A 21,306-nucleotide genomic window follows, 5' to 3' on the forward strand; every position below is an offset into this window, starting at 1 on the left:
TTATTTAAATATCACTACCTGATGTAGTTTATTATAAAAGACTACGAGAACACTCTACAAAATTTTCTGTATTTAAGAAAAGTAATTTTTAAATTTAATTAAAATTACAAAAAAATAAAATAAAATAAGTGTTTGTAAAATTGAGATATAAAATTATAATTTATAGCTTTAAATTTCTATATTTTATAATTTAATAAGAAAGTTATTGTTTAACATTAACTTTTGTTTATACATTTATTTAACACTACTTTTATTATATAAACATAATAAAAATAAATATAAATAAATCAATAATTTATAAAGTTAATGTAATAGAAAAACTCAATCCAAGTATCACCTCCCATAAAATGAAATAATATACATAATTACGTTAAACAATTATATTATTTAAAATATAATAATTTATTATATATATATATATTAATATATTTGACAAACAATTCAATAATAAAAATATCTTTAAAAATATCATTAATGATTTTAAAGTGTCTTAAATGTTGTGAGGTCTGCACCTAACTTCAGATCCACATGGATTTTAAGCCTGACTCAATCTTACAAAAGTAGCTTGTAAGGTGGGGTTTGTATCTCACTTATATATTATAATTTTGTCTTATTTTTAATCGATGTGAAACTTTCAACATAAATTTGTGGGGTTGAGTTAGACTTATAAATGCTTTGAGTATTTGGAACTAAATATTTGAATATTTCAGACCAATTATATTCAATAATTAAAAATCAGCGTTGAAAGCACTCACACCACAAATAAAATGAAATTAAGATAAATGAAAAAGAATTCGGTCGATAGGCTAACAGAAAGTTGGCATTTGTTGACCAAATAAAACATGTCACGAACACTTACCTATGCGTGGCCTATATAAAGGGAGTGATTTTGGACTATAAGAGTATGCAGCCATAACACTTTCTCTGCAAAATGAAACAATCAAACCTCAATGTCTCTCCTCAAACTTTTGTTTCAGTAACAGACAACTTACGTAGATCTGCAAACTATAAACCAAACATTTGGAAACACCACTTTCTCCAGTCACTTCACAGTAAATATAACGTGAGATTCTTTTCTTCTTCTTCTTCTCCTTTTTATTTTTCTTTAATCCCATCAAATTTTATATTTTTTGTTTATTTTATTACATATATATTCTGTTTACTATCTTCTAAGTTTAAATTCAATAAGAAAATAAAGTATCATAAAAAATTAAAAACTCACTAATTATTTGTATTAAAATTTTGGATATTAATCTTTTGTCTTCAAATTTTAGATACAAAGTGATGTCATCCTTTGTGTAATGGAAAATTCGAATCTTATTGGTGTTATGTTTATTTATGTGAATATTTTCCCTTTTATATTCTGTTATTAAACACAAGTTTCTTCCTATTAGATTAATATAAAATTTATAGATTATATATATATATATATATATATATATATATTTTTTTTTTTTCTTTTTTATATATTGTTTAATTTTCTTAATTCCTCAATATATATATAACTTATCTCACACTTATATTTCTCAATATAAATTGCAAGTTTGTATGGATTGATAGCAATTGGCATCAGCTTCATTTCTTTTTAAACATAATTTTATTAAAAATATATACGACATTTAAGACTTTTCAAGATAAAAAGACAGAACATTTTCTCACAGAAGAAAGTAATCCACGTCGAAAATATTACTACAGTATTATGGTATTTGAAAAGAATTTTGTAACTTATCCAAAGTGTGGAAAATGTTAGTTGATTATATATACACTCATCCATAATAAAACATCTTATATTTACTATTATTGTCATGCAAACTCTTAAGGGTCATAATTATTTGACAGCAATCATAAATATTATAATTTTATTTTAAAATGATATTAGTTAAATATAACATTTTACTATTAAAAGTGTTGCATAAAGTAGATGTAAAAGAGAAAAAAAAATAGTGTCAAATGATATTTTTGAATCTTAACTAGATTTGGAATGCAAGTTTAATGTACATGCAAAATTATTCATTCACACTCAAAGGGTTTATTTCAGCACTGGTTTCTCTCAAGTTTTCAGTCTTTGGGATTCAAAGTTCATCATTTTCAGTATGGTTTTTGCTTATTATTCATACTTTGTTGCTCGATTTCCACAGAAGGAAGAATTTGTTATGGTGTTAAACAAGCTTGTGATGGAAGTGAAGAGTCTATTTGCACGAGAAACGAATATTTTGAAACAACTAGAGTTGGTAGATTGGATCCAAAAACTAGGCCTTGCCAACCATTTTCAGAAGGAAATCAATGGCTTTCTTGAATCTATACATGCCTATGTCAAAACCAGCCATGTTAATACCAGTGAAGAACAAGATTTGCACGTATCTGCATTATGCTTCAGGCTTCTCAGAAATCACGGATATGCAGTTTTGCCTGGTAACACAGTTTTCTCTCTCAGACTTACTATGTTGGTGAAAACTATATATAATTAACAATCTAATTTTTTATTGATTACGAAACTCAGATATGTTAAGCAAGTTCTTAGATAAAAATGGTAAAGTGAAGAGGACAATCAGCTCACATGCTGGAGATGTTAAGCATGTGTTGGAGCTTCTTGAGGCCTCACATTTAGGATTGGAGGGAGAAAAGATATTGGATAAGGCAAAAATCTGTGCCATAAGTTCTCTGAAGGATGCTTTTTCTCTCAGTTCCATCAACAAGGACCGACTATCTGATACTGTAGATGCTGAAAGAGTGGTCCACTCTCTGGAGCTTTCATCCCACTGGAGAGTACAGTGGTTTGAAGTCAAATGGCATGTGAAGCAATACAGCAAGGAGAAAAATATGAACCCTGTTTTACTTGAACTATCTAAATTAAATTTCAATATGATTCAGTCAACACTTCAGTTGGAGTTGAAGGAATTATCCAGGTATTCTTTTTAAACGTGATAAAGAAAATACATAAGCTTTTAGTTATATTGTTTCTTTCACGAGACATATGGGTCCAGAAATTTATCTTCACACTTTAAACTAATCATTTATATTATTTTTATTTTACTTTTTTTCTTAATTTTGTTGATCTTTTTTATAAGGTCCAAATCCGAATTGTGAGTATCGGCTAAAGATACTTTGATATTTAAGTTAGTTTTCAATTATATGTCGGTTATCACAGTTAAGTGTTAAATGTACAATAAATGTAATCATCTACTTTTTTATCTTATTTCTATATTTATAAGTTTTGAAGTAGACTTTTGATTAAGACTGATCTAATTGCAGTCCAATATCATCTAAACATGTTTTTATCTTATTAATCAAAAGATGAAATCTTTTGACCGAACAGTCAACGAATCAATTCGTTCACTTGTTGGGAGATTTTCATAATTGACTTTCTATGTAATTGACCGAGTAGCGTAGATCGGTTGGTCAGAGTAAATTGTTAATACTTAAATTTTTGGTTTAGGTGGTGGGAGAATCTTGGCATAAAAGAAGAATTGAGCTTTGCAAGGAACAGGTTGGTTGAAAGCTTCATGTGTGCAGCAGGAGTTGCTTTTGAGCCAAAGCACAAATCCATCAGAAAATGGCTCACTAAGGTTATTGTTTTCGTACTGGTCATTGATGATGTTTATGATATACATGCCTCGTTTCAAGAGTTGAAGCCCTTCACAATGGCGTTTGAGAGGTTTGTTAAGACTGAAAATTAACCTAATTAAGCTTACTTATATATAGGTTTAGGGTTAGTTAGTAGAATCTGATGAATGTATCTATATGCACAGATGGGACGACACAGAAGTTGTTGAAGAACTTCCAACGTACATGAAAACTTGCGTCCATGCACTGAAAGATGTCACAAATGAAATTGCTTATGAAATTGGTGGAGAAAATAACTTTCACTTGGTGTTACATTACCTAAAGAAAGCGGTAACATTCACAGTACACATTATGTCTGTTTTTTCAAACACATAATATAACATTTATACTAATGAATGACTAAATATATGACAACTTGGTCAGTGGATAGAGTTTTGCAAAGCATTGTACGAGGAGGCAAAGTGGTACAACAAAGGATACATTCCGTCTTTGCAAGAATATTTAAGCAATGCATGGATTTCATCTTCTGGGCCTGTGATTTTACTGCATTCATATCTTGGTACAATGTATCAAGTAAATTATTCGATGGAACATTTTCTACATACGTACGAGGATTTGGTCTACAATGTATCTCTTGTGATTAGACTTTGCAACGACCTTGGGACTACGGTGGTATATAATCAATCTTTGCTTGCTTAATAATAAAGAGTTAAACATGTTTTTATTCTTACACAAAATTAAAATTTTTCTTTATTTTAAATTTTGATATAATTTGATCTTTAAAGTTTAAAAATAAATGAATATAGTCTTACAAATTCAATTATGTTAAACTTTTTTAATATATCAAATGCATTTTTTATAATATTTAGATTGTTTATATTTTTTTTATGGGTTTTACTTCAAATGTTAATTTAGCAAATCATTTAACAACTCTAGAACAATTAACATTCTTGGCTTAAAAGAATTATTTTCATTTTTTCAAAGTTTGTGAATCAAGGTATATAAATTTCTTGAAGATAAACAAATTTTAATTTTATATATAAATTTAAAGACTAAAAACATATTTAACGATATCTTATTTTTTAATTAATCGAATTGTATTTGAGTATTGAATGTTAATTATGGAAATTGAAATTAACAGGCTGAAAGAGAAAGAGGTGATGCTGCTTCATCAATCGTATGCTATATGAAAGAAGAAGGTGTTTCAGAGGAAAAAGCAAGAAAGCATATAGAAGATAAAATCATTGAAGCATGGAAGAAGATAAACAAGTGTTTTGGTTGTTCTTCTTCATGTTTGGTGGAACCATTTCTTACTCAAGCAATAAATGCAGCTCGTGTGAGTCATACACTTTATCAAAATGGAGATGGTTTTGGAATCCAAGATCGAGATATCAAAAAACATATATTGTCACTAGTTGTTGAACCTCTTTAATCAGTGATGTTTTATGGAATTTGGATTTAAGCTAGGTATTAGGAAAAAAAGGTAAAACAACTAGTTGAGAGGGAACATGTGTAATAAAATGTATCATTAATACAAATTTAATTAAAAAATTGGTAGTGTGCTTTTGTGTAAAAATATTGTCTATATAATTATTATATAAAGGAAATTCATAATCTTTTTTTTTTCATTTTTACTATTTAGTAAGTAACATTTTTTTAAAACTATCATATTTATTTTACTAATTTTTTTTAAATCTAGTTATTTTTTTATTTGAAGTTTTTTTTAAATTAATATTTTCTAAAATTAAAATGATTATTTATAATAAAAAAGTTACTTATAAAATAAACGGAAATATCTATAATAAAATTATAAATGTTATTTATTTTTAATTTAAAAAATTATAATTTATTATTTTTTCTTAGAAAAAAAAAAGCAAAACATTAAACAAATAGTTTAGTTGGTGACAACCATAAATATATCAGCCCATTGTTAGAAATATATCATTTCAAACAACAAACGTTGTTTAGAGAATGTTAGGTGGACCAGGAAGATTGTTTCAGATTAAACTATATTATTAAAAAAAAAATTAGAAAAAGTATGTTTTTTATTCCTTCCTTCCTTCGTAGATATTTTTTGCGTTTATTTTTAAATAAATTATTTTTGACTCTTTTCTTTATTAAAGGTTTTATCACGATTAGATATAACTGTCAAAGTCATGGTTATCACTTATTTGTTAGTTATGTACAAATCCAAGATATACTGGTTTAAGTTTTTAAATAATTCTTTTACCAGTCTTAATTTCTCAATTTTTGTATGTTATTATTTTTAATCCTTAATTATTTTTAGTCTCAACTTCAATTTAATATAATTATTATTAAAACTGTGAAAATGAATTAAAATTTGTAATTAGAATAAAACTTTTTTTTATTATTATAAAATCATGTATGACCAAATTTAAAACAAAAGAAAAAGAAAATACAACTTATTCACTTTTCCAGACCAATCATGGAATCATTTCAAAATCCTATTTTGTGTTCAGGTAAAAGAAGAATATCGATCTAACCTGATCCACCTTCAAAGAAAAATACTTAAAATTTTAACAAATATTTAAATTAATCCTGAAACATGAATACGCTGGTTCTCTAATTAAATTTTTCAAAATTCATCTGGTTGCATTTCCTGGAAATCTTTTTCCTTCAAACTTAAAGATAACTTCTGTTGTCCATGTTATCTTGTTTTCCTCTCTTACTTTTTTTGAAAAGAAAATTGAAAACCCAAAAAATGTTTTTGGTATTTTCTCCATCTGTGACTGCAGATAATGAGTTTACTGGCAGAAATCAAGAGTTTGAGATGGGAAGTTGATGCAGGAAACATCAAAACCATACAGTTTTATGCAGATTATTGGTCTAAAATGGGAATCAGAAGAGGATGTTTATTTATAGGATAAAGTTCATGAAGTATATATAGTGTTAGACGGAATCATGGAATAGTTGTCTTGTGTATATTAATTGCCTCTTATACTATTTGTTCCTATTGTTTATGTTGAGATGAACCAAATTTACAAACTTGAATATAAAAAATAAAATCGAGCTATTAAATGCATTATTATACAGTAAAATGTTCTTTTGCTCTTCAAAAAGTTTGAAAAATAAAGAGAAAAGTTTGCCCATAAGTTCAAAATTTCCAAGTGATCTTAGGAAGGAAGGAGGGATCTCAGGTGTGCGATTGGACCATGGACATTAACTCTTTATTATCATATCATATTCCACTGGCAATTCTATCTGTACTAAATTCAGCCAGAAGCTAGAAGAAAAAAAATATCAGTGCTAGAGAAATAAGATATTAAAGTAAGACTATTCTAGGACAAATTGAAGATTTATTTTCCAACCATTCCTCTAAGGGGAAAGAAACTTTCCTCAGTCTCTATTACAGGATCTTTTTCTTTTTCTTCCTGTAAGTTTATAATCGGAATCAGACTTGGCAGTCCATAAAAGTAACTACAATTATAAGGAGTTTAGTAGTTAGTGGCATCTCAACTTACATTTGTTGTAAATGGAGGAACAGAAAAATTACAGGTGAATCATGCTTGCGCAGGCTTTACTTTTGTTTATCCATCTATAAACCATAAAAAACACAGGAGGAACCGACAGTAGCTGTTTAGAATTGAAAGCAGTATCATTATATCAACAGATAAGGCTACAAATTTTCATATTATTTGGAAACAAATTAAGGAAATTTATTACAGTTTTTGATTTCTGATTGAGGAAAGACACACAAGACGCATCACAGTCCCCATATTAACACAAATTTCTTGGTCAGATGACCCAAAACCAAGCTATAACAGACCCACAAGCCAGACCAAAAACTAAGAATAATACACTCACAATCCCTGCAGTCTCTGCATGCTGCGACTTTACAGCTTTAGGAATCATAATCATCAATACACTGGTTAGGTAGCCATTAGTAAGCCCTAAGAGGCAAGTTAGTATCGTCACGGGAATCTCAGTCCGGAAGAATTGGGGACCATGCAAGCACCCTAAGAAGAGAGGGAAAAACAGCAATCTTGCTATGCAACTACCTATTGCAACTTTTGCATTCTGTAGGAGATAAACTGCAGTCAGAGACTTGCCAACCAGATCAAACACATTATACGCAGCAATTAGGAGAATTGGATACCAATCCTTAAGGACTTCAGAGTGCACATCCTCAGTAATGTAACCAGGAAAAATTGCCAGAGTCACAGCATAAATGAGCACAATGCCAAATCCATACCACTTGATGCTTCCAACAATATCCCATAAAGTCGACCTCCAGACAACTCCAGTTGGGGGACCACTGTCTCCATTTGCAGCAGCAGCCTCAACCTTAAGTTCATTATAATACTTCATAATAGGAAGTTTGTGCACCATGTTATATAAAACCATGCATATGAACACAATCACAATTGATACAGAGAAGTATAGATTTGCACTCTTTTGTAGGCCAGAGGCATCTTGTGGGTAAACAGCTTTTGTGATTATCCTCAGGACAGAAGCAAGCACCCCTGAAATGAAAACATCCACAATAAAAACAGAGAACAATTTATCCACCTGAGTTCGATAACCAAAGAAATATATATCAATAACTTCTCAAAATATTTGCATATGTGTGTGTGAACCCAAAACCAGTAGATTAATAATGAGCTACAGACATAAGATAAGTTTTTTTTACCATGAAATAGAAAAACCATATAAAACTGAAATCTGCTCAAGTCGTTTATATTGCCTAAACATACAGTTTCAACTCATAATTAAGCTCTGTCTTGAGTGTTTCACAAACAATTGTTTAGTGTATTAGCCATTGCAAGAACATAAATGCTAAAGGAAAGGAGACTCGGGACACCAACATGGTACCGTTATCACTTTTTGACTCTCTGGCACAGCCACAAGTTCTAAACAGACAACCTTAGCATAAAATGCTTAAGAGTATTCACCCGCCAAAAGCAAAATCTGCTGAAGAATCCAAGATTCCCATGACTACACTACGAACGTGCTTTTTAAAATTCTCCAATTTAGTAAGAACATGTGCTACATATAATCTGATACCGACACTTGATAAGCATGTGAAATCCCTGAGGTTAGCGCAGGAAGTTATCAGAGAACATCTATTCATCTAACAAAACGACCTAAATGAAGAGAGAATGTCTAAACCGTAATATGATTGAATAATAGATACCACATCCCCCACTCAGTACCATATCATACAAAACTCACACGATGCATCCACCAAAAAGAACTAAACTATGAACCAATGAAGGTAATTAATTAGAGGACTACCAGAACCGCCTGTGCCAGCTATGACAGCTTGCATGTACCTCTCCGGCAGCTCGCCGGCGGAGCCAACAATGGAACCCTGCACGAGCGCATCAGCGACGCCGGAGAGGCCGATGGCGAAGGCGGCGGCGTAGAATCCACCGATGACTCCGACACGACCCCTGACGTAGAAGGCGTCAACTAGGGGAACGATGAGGAGCGAAACGACGAAGAGGACCAAACCAAGGTTGATTCTGAGAAAGGCTTTGGAGCTGTAGCGGTACAGGATGATGAGGGAGATTCCGACGAGGCCGATAAGCATGTAAACGACGGCGAAGACGCGGTCAACGCTGGTGTCAGGGTAAAGATAGGAGAAGTAATCAACGGCTGTGATGAAAGCGTTCCATGGGAGAAGGTAACCGAATCCCAGGGAGAAATACACTATGTACGCCAAATCCCATTTGTCTTCCGGAACATTGCTCTTCCTGCTGTTCGAACCGGACGGAAGGAGAAGAGAGGACTCCGTGAAAACCATCTCGTTTCGTTCCGTTCCGGATTACCAATGCTCAACCACCGCTTCGAACACTGCCAACGGGAAAAGTAAAGTAGTTACTCACGCAAGGCAACACCATTTTCAATTAGATATTTCAGATTCTCGTTCTTCTCTCTCTCCTTTTTTATTTTACTTTTTCATGCACATTTAAACCAATAATTATTTTATAATTAATATTCAAATCTAATCCCACTTTAAATTGATATCACTGTTGCTTTTTTTTTTATTAGTTTCTAAAAACAGACTTACTTTAAGCACGTGCAGGAACACAAGAATGAATAGACACGTTTTTCTGCAGTACTGGGCCTAAGGCCCAGTCCCTAGCGGCGGAAGCCCGTTATCATTCTTTTAAATAAAGACCAAATCAAATTATTCTAAAAACACATTTTTTTATGAAAATTGTTTACATAAAGTACGTTAATCAAAATAAAGCAAAGAAAAATCTTCAGATAAAATTTAATCTATTGATAATGAAAGATTCTTGTTATGAGCTACTCACTGCACTTCACCATCACATACAGGTTTGAAGCTAAAATATCTCTTACAGAAAAAAAAAACATACACATATGACTCTGTAATTTGACATAAAACATTCAGATAAATTTAAAATATTATCTGAATAGAAAATCTGCCTTCATCATCTTAGTGGCTGTGGAGATTTCCACGTGAGAAATTACTTCTGTAGGAATAACTTTATATATTTTTTACTTTTATAAAAGAAAAATAAAGAACATGCAGACCACGAAAAATGATATTTATAGAAAAATTATATGACTGGTATAACTGTTGTCGTTTTAGTTTTATCTGTAGTTTGTCCGACATGTTGTCTTTCTCGTTTGCCTCTGCATCTCCCAGCGCTAATTTATTCATATTTCTTCTTCTCAAAGTGGCAGAATATGAAACAAAAAGTTAAATTTTTGTACGCTTATGAAGAAGAAAAGCCTTCCTAGAAAGGAGGAGCATATCAGAATCTCCTTAAAAACTCCGAGTTTCAAAGAGAAGCAGATTCGCATGTCATTTCCTTCATTAAATTAAAGGGTACATTATCGTCGGCCACCTTTTTTTTTTTTTTAAGTTATTACTGTGATTGTAAAGATTGGCTTCTCTGTTCGAATTAAATATGCATGAAAAAAAAAAACTATAAATTGATGTGTTCCAACTCCATGCTCGTGTTTCTAGTTAGTTCCGTTTGCTCTTTCTTCTTCCCTTGCTATACAAATTTGGTTATGCTTTTACTGTATAAACAGTTAAAGACATTACTGGTTTTGTTTGATAGATGAAAACAGAAATCAATTTGAACTTCGAAACTATCAGTTCTACCTTTTTATTCCTTTCTTTACGATGATCATTTGGTGGGTGATTGTTGCAGAATTCAGTTTTTGGGTATGGAAATTCTCTCGTATAGATCTGGACCATGCTGTCAAGTGGTGAACTTGCAGAGGAAATCGGATGAAAAGTCTTCAAATTCACGTCATTCTAGGATTCCCATTTTCAGAGAGCGTGAAGTTTGTTATACCAATACCATTTCTAGAAGAGGGTCAGTGAGATTTCATGATAAAAAGGAGCAGCAAAGAGATTTGGTTGGGTCTCTGACTGTTCTTGAAGGGTTCAAAAGAATCAATTGCAGGGCCTACAGTGATAGATACGAGGGCTATGTGATTGACGGTGAAAAGGGTTTAACAGATATTTCAGAGATAGAAGAGTCTGCAACTAGGAATATTCTCATTCCAGGTTTGCCAGATGGGTCAAATGGTGAATGTGGTGCTCCAATAAGTAGTTGCTTTTGGGAATGGAAGCCTAAGCTCAATGTTCACTATGAAAAGGCAGGATGTGAGAACGTGGATTCTCCACCTGTTGTGTTTCTTCCTGGTTTTGGTGTTGGCTCTTTCCATTATGAAAAGCAACTGAGAGATTTGGGGCGTGATAATAGAGTATGGGCACTGGATTTTCTAGGCCAAGGATTGTCCTTGCCCTTTGAAGATCCTGCTCCTCGGTATAACAAGGAAGGAGATACTTCAAATAGAAATGCTTCTTCATGGGGTTTTGGAGATGAAACGGAACCGTGGGCCACTAATCTTGTATACTCCATTGATTTATGGCATGACCAAGTTCGATACTTCATAGAAGAGGTTGGTGACATGCCATTTGATAGCAGCTAGCAGGTTTTTCATAACAAAGAAATAAATTTTTACTCAAACTATGTGGTGAAAAATGGTAGATGTTAAGATAAGACGAGTTTATATTATATAAATGACTCTAAATCATATTTTATAAGTCGGTTTTACGAGGTTAAGTTAGGTTTAGTAAGAAAGTACTTTGTTTGTGGATATATTGACCATCAAATTGATCTCTTGTGGTAAATGTTGAGATAAGACGAGTTTATAGTATATAAATGACTCAAAATTATATCTTATAAGTCGATTTTATGAGATTGAGTTAGGTTTAGTAAGAAAGTACATTGTTTGTGGATATTGATCATCAAATTAATTTCTTGTGTTGATTCCAAATCATATTTTATAAATGGGTTTTACGAGGTTGAGTTAGGTTTAGTAAGAAAATACCTTGTTCTTAGATATTGACCATAAAACTGGTTTTCTGCAGGTCATTGGAGAACCAGTGTACATTGTGGGAAACTCATTAGGAGGATATGTTGCATTGTATTTTGCGGCACGTAGCCCTCATTTAGTGAAAGGTGTCACACTTCTTAATGCAACACCCTTTTGGGGGTTTCTTCCTAATCCAATAAAGAATCCACGCCTAGCAAAAATATTTCCTTGGGCTGGAACGTTTCCATTACCAGCAAGTGTAAGAAAACTGACAGAGTTGGTGTAAGTAATACTTCATTTTATGATTTGCTTCATACAGCATGTTTTCAATATTTTAGCATAATCATCTGTGTAACCCTCTATCACTGTTAGACTGTTATTTGACCAAATAGTTGTTTTATTTTATTTCCCCTCTAGGTGGGAGAAAATCAGTGATCCTGCAAGTATTGCAGAGGTACTTAATCAGGTTTATGCAGACCATTCAACGAATGTAGATAGTTTAATTTCACACATTGTGGAAACCACACGGCATCCTGCAGCATCAGCAGCTTTTGCTTCAATTATGTGTGCTCCACAAGCAGAGTTATCTTTCAATGAATCATTATCTAGGTAGACATTATTACTTCTCTAACTTTTTTTAACGACAAATGTTAAAAATGAAGAAGTGGAACACCGTATAAAGTTGAAAATCCGTTAATCCAGATTTTTAGTAAGGAGGGATATCAATCTCTTGTATGATTAGACTATATTTGTATTTTTTCGGTGAATTTTCTCGTCATAGACTCAACAGTTATCAGTATTAGAATCTTGGTTTCAATTTAAGGATTTTGAGTTTGTTTGCAATTTAGATGTCGGAGAATGAACATACCAATGTGCCTGATGTACGGAAGAGAAGATCCGTGGGTAAAGCCACTTTGGGGAGTCCAAGTTAAAAGCAAGGTGCCTGAAGCTGCATATTATCAAATAAGCCCTGCTGGTCACTGTCCTCATGATGAAGTGCCTGAGGTATATTATACATGGCAATTTCTTGCATGAAAATGGTTGATGCTGAAGAGTAATACTGCAAGTACTGTTATGATTTGCAGGTGATAAATTTCTTGCTACGTGGGTGGATCAGAAATGTAGAATCTCAAGGTTCTATATCACTGCCACTGCTTGATGACTTAGTCTCTGTGAAAGAAGGTAACGTGTGGGAGTTAGAATTTCTGAGAGAAGGTTCAAGAAAATCAACCATGGTGAGATTCTTCGGCTCCAGAATCTCCCTTTTGGACAGAATACGATCTTACATCGACAACCCTCGCCCCAAGTTCAGAAATTCAGCAGCTAAATCTCAATGACACGACGAGCTAAGCTGTGGCACAACATTCCTCTTATGTAGATTAGTTATTATTATTTGTTTGTGCCATGTACATTAGTTATATAATCCGAATCAATTGTCCTTGTCGGATGTTTCCCAACCATATAACAATGTTAGAATGACGTATGTTTACACTCGTGTGATATATATTACAAAAGGAAAATAATCATAAAAAATAAATTTTTATAAAATGAAAATAATAATGGAAAATAAATATGAAAAAATTATGTATATCTAATTGTCATTTTTCTATAAATATTTGTCACTGATCTTTCCTAATCTCCTAAATATCTTCGATCAAACTCATACTTGAAGGAATGAATTTAGATAAGAGATTTTAAAAGAGTAATTTTTCTTTTAGAAAACTAAAATTATACTATTTTATTAGAGTAATTAAATTATTTAATAAAAAATTTAAACTAAACATAAAATATAATTTGAAATTTTTTTATATTGTTAAAGTCATATTTCAATCTTAGTAATTTGTGATTTAAATCAATTTTGGCTAACATAGATCACACTTAACTCACCTAAAATCAACCAAAATTGTTTTACATTGGTTGCAATCCAATATGATTCTCTAATGTATTGGCATTGCAAGTCACTTCTTTTTTAACAAAATTGATACAATTAAATATTTCTAAAATAAAATTTATACAATTAAATATTTTTAAATAAAATTGATAAATAAAATATAATTAAATTTAAGTGATTTTTGTATGAAAGGTATGCTTAATTTAAAAACTAAAATTAGTCATAAACCGTCTATAATATTTGTTGTATGAAATGGCTGGCTACGCGACTAACTGCTCCAACGGTACAGCGGTAAATTATGAGAACGCTGTCTACCCAATTTCGTTCCATCAAACGCCCTAATCCAAACCCTAAATTATGCAAATCGTCCTCTCCGACAAAATCAGAACTAAAATTCAATGCCAAACCAAAATCAGAGTCAGAGTCATGGTGCGTTTATCTCATCCTCTCCACCAACCATCCAATCAAAACCTATGTTGGGATCACAAACAATTTCCCTCGCCGGTAAGTTCAATTTTCCGATCTTCCCAGCTGAATTATACCTCTCTGTCAACTTCAATTTGATTTAGTTGCTCATCCTGCCCTGTGGGTGCTCATTTTATTTTTATTTTTTTGTATTTACGTGTGAAAAGTGTCGTGCTTTTGTATCCGTGTATCTCTATTTTTCCCATTCCATGGTAAACTACAATGCCTTTGTTCGTAATGTAAAATTTCATAGGATTTTTGGCTCAGGAAACTCCAAGTTTGTGACACTAGTTAAGCTACAGGTTAACCAATCTAAAAATCCTTACTTTAATGAGTTCTTATACACCCCATTCAATTTTTGTTCTTTTGATCTAGCTGATTTTGCAAGTTTTTTGTTTTAATTTTACAAAACTGATGTCTGCAATTTGCAATGAAGTTAAAGTAATAATAGACGTTTGATTCCTGCTTAATTGATGTAGTTTGAAGCAGCACAATGGGGAACTTAACGGTGGTGCAAAGGCATCCCGTGCTGGAAGGCCTTGGATCTGTGCATGCATCATTTGCGGTTTTGCAGACCGAAGTGAAGGTATATGTCTGGTTTTGTGTTCTTTTACGTACATTACGGTACTACATGATTGTTTTTCTTAACTGCGGCCAGCTCTTTAAGGTTTCAATCTGCAGTTCTTATCAGTTTTAGGGAAGTTTGCTACTTAAGGCCAACTCTCCACAGCAATTGTGTATCAAAAGAAGTCAGATTAGATTACTCACCGATAAGGGTCTTGTTGTCTTTCCTTTGCTTCCACCGAACCCATTCTGAGGACTTAATTCAGTCCTCAGGCTGTTCTTGCTGTATCTGTGGGTTATCTTATACTTATTGCTTACAACTTCCAAGCTTCTGAAATTGAATGGCCTGCAGAAACAGGGCCTTCTTTGTGTCCAGAAATGATTACAACTTCTTTGTGATCAATTTCCTGACTTGGGAATAATACCAATTCCTTTACTTGAGGAAATAGATTACAAATTATGAGAAGGTATACAAATTACAATAAGGTGAGGAGACAGATAGAACGCAGACAAGAAACAGTTTAACTAATTGGCAAATAACCCAATAAACTAATTAATTTATGTTTTTTGTAATAAAATCATTTATTTTTACTAGCCAATGGGGTATTTTCTTAGCTGTAGTAATCTGATGAAATGTAACTGAGTGCTGAGATGAGAAATAAGATGAAAATTATGTATAGAATTATATTTCTCATTTTTACTGTATTGCGCTATAATCTGTTGTCTTTTTAGGCACCATATGTATCTTTGTCATAAGGTTCGCTATTTGATAGCCATTTTAATCTAATGGTGATTGGTAATTTGAGGTATTTTATCTTTTGCAATGGCACATAATTCCTCGACTCTTTTGTTTTATCTTTTGCAATACCGTGAATGTTAGAATTTTTAGTCTGAGTCAAAGTCTTACATTGTAGAATGAAAAAGTAGAACACCATATAAAGTTGAAAATCCATTAATTCATTGTAGGTTTTGGATAGAGAAGTGACAATTCTTATATATAGTTGGACTTAGATCCTATTGATGTTGTATCTCTCAAATGAATCTCTTCCTATCCAACAGTGAAACACTCCTTGCAACCTAACAATCCAGCTATCTTTTATTGAATTGACTAGGATACTGATTCTATGCAAGATTATCTCATCCTTTTGTATTTGCTTTGTTAATGATTTCAGCATTGCTAGTTTCTCATAACTAAGAAGTTGAAGCATTCTTGTTTCGTTTTTTTCTTCATCATTGTAGCTAGTATATTTGAATCAAAATGGAAAGCTATCTCAAGGAAAGCTCCCCGCAAAAATCAAAGTGAACATCTCTCTGAACAAAGTGAAGATCCATCATTACCTCTGCTGCAACACAGACAAGCAGCTTTGAAAAAAGTGAAAGGTTCACTCGACTGCACTCACTTAGAATTCGTTTGGCATTTGGATCCATTGTGATTCAACTGCCAATGTATGTTATGTATGTGTTTTAATCAATTGCACTAAGTTTATAATATAGGTCAGATATTTAAGAAAATTTTCAACTGCTGCAATTTAAAATTTATTAAAAATTATAAAATCGAATGAGTGGAGTTTAAATAAAAAAGTAAAGTCCACAAATTTTTATGATTTTTAATAAATTTAAGTAATAGTAAAGAATATTTCAGAAGGTGTGTTGCTAACATTTTTCTAGTAGCAAACTGTATCATAGACATTGATTGGCTCTTTTGCAGCAAGATCACTGTACAGCATGAGTGACGAAAGGTCAATATAAAAGCAGCCATTTGTAAGCATGAAATGATATAATACTTTATTCTATCAAAATATTGTAATATTTTTCCTGCGGAGGATCATGAGGGAAATTATTGTAGCATGAGCATTTGGTTCTTATGATCTTTGTACAGGAAAATGTGTCTTTTTTTTTATAATTTTTTAACAATATGTGATAGTATGTGATTGGTCCGTTTCGAATACAGTGAGATGAGTATATGAAGCATGGATGTTGCAGATATTGTTTTGAACTTTAAAGATTTTAATATATCGTTTTTAATCACCTTATGATAAATGTTTAACTTTAATAAACATTTGAACAGTAAATTTGAAGTAAATAATAAAAGTTACTTAAACCAAAATAACTAATCTATTAGATGCCCAAAATAAAAATCAATCATATAATATGAATTTAAAATTTATTTATGTTATTATTTGTATAAGCATTCTTATACTATATGATTTAATAATAATAATAATAATAATAAAATGTTAAGTAATACTTCTTTTAAAGTTAATACTAAAATTGTGTAATTTAAAAGTTCCATTGAACTCTTGATTTTATGAATATTTATTTAAGTCGTTGGCTTTCTTTTTAATAAGTGTGTACTATCCAATTTTTTCATACATTTATAACAAGAGAAATAATGGGTGTTGCGTGTTCATAAACAAAGGTCCAATCTTTCATCCAACACCTTTCAACATTAATAAAATATCTCTTTTATTTTAGAATATAAAATAATTTACAAAAAAAATTAAAAAATACAAAAAAAAAATTATTATGTGTTGAAAAGGGCAAAAAAATGGATAAATGTATTAAAAAAATTAAAATATAATAAAGAAATTTTTTAAATATTAATGTATTTTTAGTTTGTTTTTTCGATTATATTTTGGAGATGAGGGAAAATTGAATTTTAATCATCAGATAAAATTACAAAGTAATGAACTCTATCAAATAAGAAATAAACATGCGTTATTTAAATAAAAAATAAATAGCATAGAAACAAATTACTCATAAAAATTATTTATTCCTAGTTGCTAAGATTTGTTGTGAAAGATGGCTGAGAATGAGGAACTGAGAGGTGTAAGAAGGTGGCCCAAGGCGGCGTATTCCTCAAACGCCCTGACGTCAATCCGACACCGGATGAACTCCGGCAGGAACAGGGAAAAACAGGTGGCCATGAAAAATACGACGGTCAAAGGCCCCGACAGAAACCTCGGCAACCGCCACCTGCCGGTGAGGGCCCTCTTCAACGCAATCTCCACCATCAAACTCATCCCGTGAAGGAGAAAGAAGCACGTCATTCTGAAGGTGGGCTCCGACCTCCCCAGGTAGAACAGTATCAACTCGTGCATCAAACCCGACACCACGAAGGTGCTCATCACTGCCGGTAATGGGGCCCACGTGGGACCAACAATCTTCAATGCTGCTTTCACGGTCGGTTCGTACACCGTTGGTCGGAGGATGCTGGTGACCATGAGATTCCATCTCCTTCCCCAGAAGTCTTGGAGTGAGGTCGAGAGGAGTGGATTTTTGAACTGCGGCTCCAGCTCCATCCCCAGCAAGGTTTTCGCCGCTGCTGCGACCACCGCCAAGATTATTTCCAACATGAAGTAAATGTGGAAACAGTACATGCACATAAGGACATTCGGATTGATACTCTCACTGTAGTCATAGATCTTCACCAAAATGCCCACAGCAATACCCTTTAGGGCATACCCCAGAAATGGGGTACCACCGGCCTTTTTGGATGATACCGCGGACAAGTTTTGTTTGGTAACAGAGTTTGGCTTTATTGAAGATGGGTTGGTGTCAAAATCGGAACTTTTGGACGAATCTGGATGTGGGGTTTTCCCATTTTCAGCTGAAGAACATTGGATGCGGGTAGAACGTGCTGGGTTTTTCTGGATCTTGATGGGGAGACATGCCACTGCTACAAAACGTGGAAGAGAGATGAATGCGTCGGAGGAGAGAGGTCCCTTGTCGAAAGCTAAGAGCAAGAGTTTGAAGTTTCCTAGCCAGGCAATGAAGAACCCTGTGGTGCCGCAGAAGTGCACAGAAGAAAGACTCAGAGGAAGCACAATGAACAAGAAGACGATCGGAAGAAAAAGGAAGAGTCGTATTGTTCCTGCAGGAACAAGCTTTCGGATCCAATAACAGTAGCATAAAGAGACAACAACTGAGAACCACACCTTCATGAGATTCATAATCTCACCCTCCATGACTACAAGTAAAGATGAAGAAACCAGATTCTGATATTATCTTCTCCAAAACCCGAACTCTGAAATGAAACAGAGCAATTCTCAGCTTGTGAGGCTTCAGAAGATTGGAGAACGAATCTGTGAGCAAGTGCTGTTAGTTTTAAAGTTCAAAGTTTGCAGCATCTTTTATTATAAATATTGAAATTAATCTGCATTTATGATTTTCTATTCATTATCAATGGTGATTACTTTTGGTAGTAAATATAGATAAAGATTTCAATAATAATTAATACCTTGGTGTGCCCATTACCGACTGATCATCTCTGTAACTTGAAAAACATTAAATTGAAGGTCTTTTTTCTTTCTTCTATGATGTTCGATGCCGCAACCAAAATCTGAGCTAAAATTTTATTGGCATTGAAACGATGATGTCGATGTGTTTCTTGATTTGGTTGAGGGTTATGGGTAATTATCTTAAATAAGAGATGAAAAACATTGGCTAATATTGGAAGAGCGATAACTGCAGATGGTAAAATGGGCCTGTTATGGAAAAACTAAAACTGTTTGAATAGGAGCTACAGAGATAGAATAATTGTTTGACTTCGTTGACTTATCTTCTCAACCGTTGGATGTATCTAACGGTTTACCAAGCTATGGCTAAGAACACACGGCCGCAGACATTCCAACTCATTCTAGCTTCAACCTGAATCCAGTTATTAAATGCAAATAACAAATATCTGCCATCTGATATTTCATTTAAAAAAATATTGAAATTTCATAAATTAGAGATGACTGAGGGATCACTTTGGGTTGAACATTCCAAAAAAAATTTCTACACTCTCACATTCTAAAAATAATTTTTTTCAACAAATTTTAAAATTCGTTTTTTTTTTAAATCTTTCAATAATTTTGAAATATGTTGAAAAAAAAAATTCATCGAATTTCAAAATTTATTGAACAATTTTAATAAATTTTGAAATTCGTTAATTCTCTCATAAGTTTTAAAATTCGTTAAAGAAAAAAAATAGAAACACTCTTGAACTCGATGAACCGAATCCAACTAAAAGTATTGGCCAGCCCGTTTGTTTAGTAGTGGGCGGCCGTCGAGTTTGACCCTAATGGCTATATGCCGATGTTAATAACAGTCATAAGACATTGATCAATTAATTAAAAATAGATATTTTTATTAAAAATAGATATTTTTATTAAAAATATAAAAAATTGGGCTTTTTTTAATATGAATGTGAAGCAACGTGATACTTATGATGGATTAAAATCAGTCACAAAAGTGGTCACAAAAAATTAATTTTGTGAATGTGATTCTTCAATGAATCAATTTGATTTATCTTTTGAATCACTGTCAATTTATTGACAGAAAACCATTGAAACTTCCTTTTGATAATTGGACACTGGTTTTTGTTTTGTTATGCTTATTTTCTTTCCTATTTTTAAAAGATACAATAATACACTTCTATTCGGTAAAATTTAATAAATAATTCAGAAATATCTCAAATGATTACTTTTGAAAGTTTTCAATAATTTTCCCTTTTAAATATCAAAATAAACAATTTAAAATTTTTATATTAAAATTGAATTTTTTAGATGTTAATTAACTCTTCCTACTCTCAAAATAATTCTCTTCATATTAAAAGTCACTGGTTTCCAAATCTTAACAACACTACTTCCGTATTAAATTAAAGTGCATTAACATAATCTTAATCTAATGCACGTTTTAAGAGAGTCTAATTGATCTATACATTCAATTGGTTTTTTATTTTTCAAACATATTTTTTTTATAACCACTTGAATTAATTACCACATATATCCCACCGTATGTTTAATTTATTTTAACTTAAATTTTATATAAATTTGAGTATCTATAAAATACATAAGATACTTGTCATTTTCTAATTAATTTTCCAAAACATGGCTTCTCATTGTTTTAAAATTCATTTTCAAAGTTAGTTATTATTTTCCTATGTTAATATTTTAATTTATTGATATTTTCTTCATTTCAAATATATATATATATATATATATATATATATATATATATATATATATATATATATAATTTAAATATTTAAGCGTATAGTTAAATCGAAAATGTCCTTGTTATAGGAAATTAGTTTCAAATTAAAAAAAGTAATAAATAAATAAATAAAAGTACTCAAAGTAGTTCATCGATTTTTTTAAATCCTCGTAAGTCTTATGTTATCAAAGCACAGCATATCGTGCAATTTTGGTAATGATTGGGTTAATTTTTCTTTTTGATTTAAAATTATCTTCACGTTTAAAGTTAAAAATATTAACTTCAAATATAACATTTACTCGTAAGCTTTTATTTTACTATTTTCTTAAATAAGGATTTTTTAAGATAAAAGTTCTCCCGACAAAAATTTAAATCTTTAATTTTGTTTAGGAATAATCATCTCGCTAAAAAAAGTACATTTATTACAATAAAGTTAAATTAGTTTCACACAAAAATTATTTTATTGAAAATAAATAACTATTACAACTATATATTAATTGAAATATAAATGT

The 21,306-nt window shown here is 31.7% G+C and overlaps 5 protein-coding genes across 8 annotated transcripts; 3 read left to right on the forward strand and 2 right to left on the reverse strand.

Moving 5' to 3' along the window:
• Positions 1–922: 922 nt before the first annotated feature.
• LOC124843652 (alpha-farnesene synthase-like) lies at positions 923–5,169 on the forward strand. Its single transcript, XM_047320458.2, has 7 exons — positions 923–1,063; positions 2,139–2,412; positions 2,501–2,906; positions 3,437–3,655; positions 3,750–3,894; positions 3,988–4,236; positions 4,706–5,169. Exons 1-7 carry the CDS (start codon positions 932–934, stop codon positions 4,994–4,996), a joined length of 1,716 nt encoding a protein of 571 aa, XP_047176414.1. The 5' UTR covers positions 923–931; the 3' UTR covers positions 4,997–5,169.
• A 1,992-nt stretch (positions 5,170–7,161) lies between these two features.
• On the reverse strand, positions 7,162–9,461 carry LOC124843718 (equilibrative nucleotide transporter 1). Its single transcript, XM_047320533.2, has 2 exons — positions 8,821–9,461; positions 7,162–8,048 (listed from the first exon to the last, which is right to left on the reverse strand). Exons 1-2 carry the CDS (start codon positions 9,329–9,331, stop codon positions 7,321–7,323), a joined length of 1,239 nt encoding a protein of 412 aa, XP_047176489.2. The 5' UTR covers positions 9,332–9,461; the 3' UTR covers positions 7,162–7,320.
• Positions 9,462–10,155: 694 nt separating this feature from the next.
• Positions 10,156–13,384, forward strand: LOC148192241 (pheophytinase, chloroplastic-like). Its single transcript, XM_088099774.1, has 6 exons — positions 10,156–10,387; positions 10,719–11,478; positions 11,951–12,177; positions 12,313–12,504; positions 12,744–12,900; positions 12,981–13,384. Exons 2-6 carry the CDS (start codon positions 10,735–10,737, stop codon positions 13,230–13,232), a joined length of 1,572 nt encoding a protein of 523 aa, XP_087955900.1. The 5' UTR covers positions 10,156–10,387; positions 10,719–10,734; the 3' UTR covers positions 13,233–13,384.
• Positions 13,385–14,039: 655 nt separating this feature from the next.
• Positions 14,040–16,799, forward strand: LOC124843740 (structure-specific endonuclease subunit slx1). 3 transcript variants are annotated; one of them, XM_088099018.1, is made up of 4 exons: positions 14,040–14,290; positions 14,731–14,837; positions 16,055–16,195; positions 16,524–16,799. In XM_088099018.1, the coding sequence occupies exons 1-4, from the start codon at positions 14,085–14,087 to the stop codon at positions 16,562–16,564; spliced, it is 495 nt and encodes a 164-aa protein (XP_087955144.1). In that variant the 5' UTR covers positions 14,040–14,084; the 3' UTR covers positions 16,565–16,799. The 3 variants fall into 3 exon arrangements, with proteins under 3 accessions (XP_087955144.1, XP_087955145.1, XP_047176507.1); XM_088099019.1 differs by lacking the exons at positions 16,055–16,195; positions 16,524–16,799 and adding an exon at positions 14,933–15,509; XM_047320551.2 differs by having other exon boundaries at positions 14,041–14,290; positions 16,055–16,799.
• A 658-nt stretch (positions 16,800–17,457) lies between these two features.
• LOC124843748 (acyl-CoA--sterol O-acyltransferase 1) lies at positions 17,458–19,267 on the reverse strand. Of its 2 annotated transcripts, none has more exons than XM_088099017.1 (2): positions 19,056–19,267; positions 17,458–18,842 (listed from the first exon to the last, which is right to left on the reverse strand). In XM_088099017.1, the coding sequence occupies exon 2, from the start codon at positions 18,781–18,783 to the stop codon at positions 17,599–17,601; it is 1,185 nt and encodes a 394-aa protein (XP_087955143.1). In that variant the 5' UTR covers positions 18,784–18,842; positions 19,056–19,267; the 3' UTR covers positions 17,458–17,598. The 2 variants fall into 2 exon arrangements, with proteins under 2 accessions (XP_087955143.1, XP_087955142.1); XM_088099016.1 differs by having other exon boundaries at positions 17,458–18,900; positions 19,056–19,266.
• Positions 19,268–21,306: the final 2,039 nt, after the last annotated feature.

This window comes from Vigna umbellata, chromosome 9 (genome assembly GCF_029865625.1).
Source record: "Vigna umbellata cultivar VRB3 chromosome 9, Vumbellata_1.0, whole genome shotgun sequence".
Taxonomy (NCBI): domain Eukaryota; kingdom Viridiplantae; phylum Streptophyta; class Magnoliopsida; order Fabales; family Fabaceae; genus Vigna; species Vigna umbellata.

Coding starts and splice junctions, on each gene's coding strand:
- LOC124843652 (XM_047320458.2), top strand. CDS start 932: ATGAAACAATCAAACCTCAATGTCTCTCCTCAAACTTTTGTTTCAGTA. Junction 2,907..3,436: donor GAGTTGAAGGAATTATCCAG/GTATTCTTTTTA, acceptor TTTTTGGTTTAG/GTGGTGGGAGAATCTTGGCA. Junction 4,237..4,705: donor ACGACCTTGGGACTACGGTG/GTATATAATCAA, acceptor TGAAATTAACAG/GCTGAAAGAGAAAGAGGTGA.
- LOC124843718 (XM_047320533.2), bottom strand. CDS start 9,331: ATGGTTTTCACGGAGTCCTCTCTTCTCCTTCCGTCCGGTTCGAACAGC. Junction 8,049..8,820: donor AGCTGGCACAGGCGGTTCTG/GTAGTCCTCTAA, acceptor TTTTCATTTCAG/GGGTGCTTGCTTCTGTCCTG.
- LOC148192241 (XM_088099774.1), top strand. CDS start 10,735: ATGGAAATTCTCTCGTATAGATCTGGACCATGCTGTCAAGTGGTGAAC. Junction 12,178..12,312: donor AGAAAACTGACAGAGTTGGT/GTAAGTAATACT, acceptor TTTCCCCTCTAG/GTGGGAGAAAATCAGTGATC. Junction 12,505..12,743: donor TTCAATGAATCATTATCTAG/GTAGACATTATT, acceptor TTTGCAATTTAG/ATGTCGGAGAATGAACATAC.
- LOC124843740 (XM_088099019.1), top strand. CDS start 14,085: ATGAGAACGCTGTCTACCCAATTTCGTTCCATCAAACGCCCTAATCCA. Junction 14,291..14,730: donor ACAAACAATTTCCCTCGCCG/GTAAGTTCAATT, acceptor TAATTGATGTAG/TTTGAAGCAGCACAATGGGG. Junction 14,838..14,932: donor TTTTGCAGACCGAAGTGAAG/GTATATGTCTGG, acceptor TTCAATCTGCAG/TTCTTATCAGTTTTAGGGAA.
- LOC124843748 (XM_088099017.1), bottom strand. CDS start 18,783: ATGGAGGGTGAGATTATGAATCTCATGAAGGTGTGGTTCTCAGTTGTT.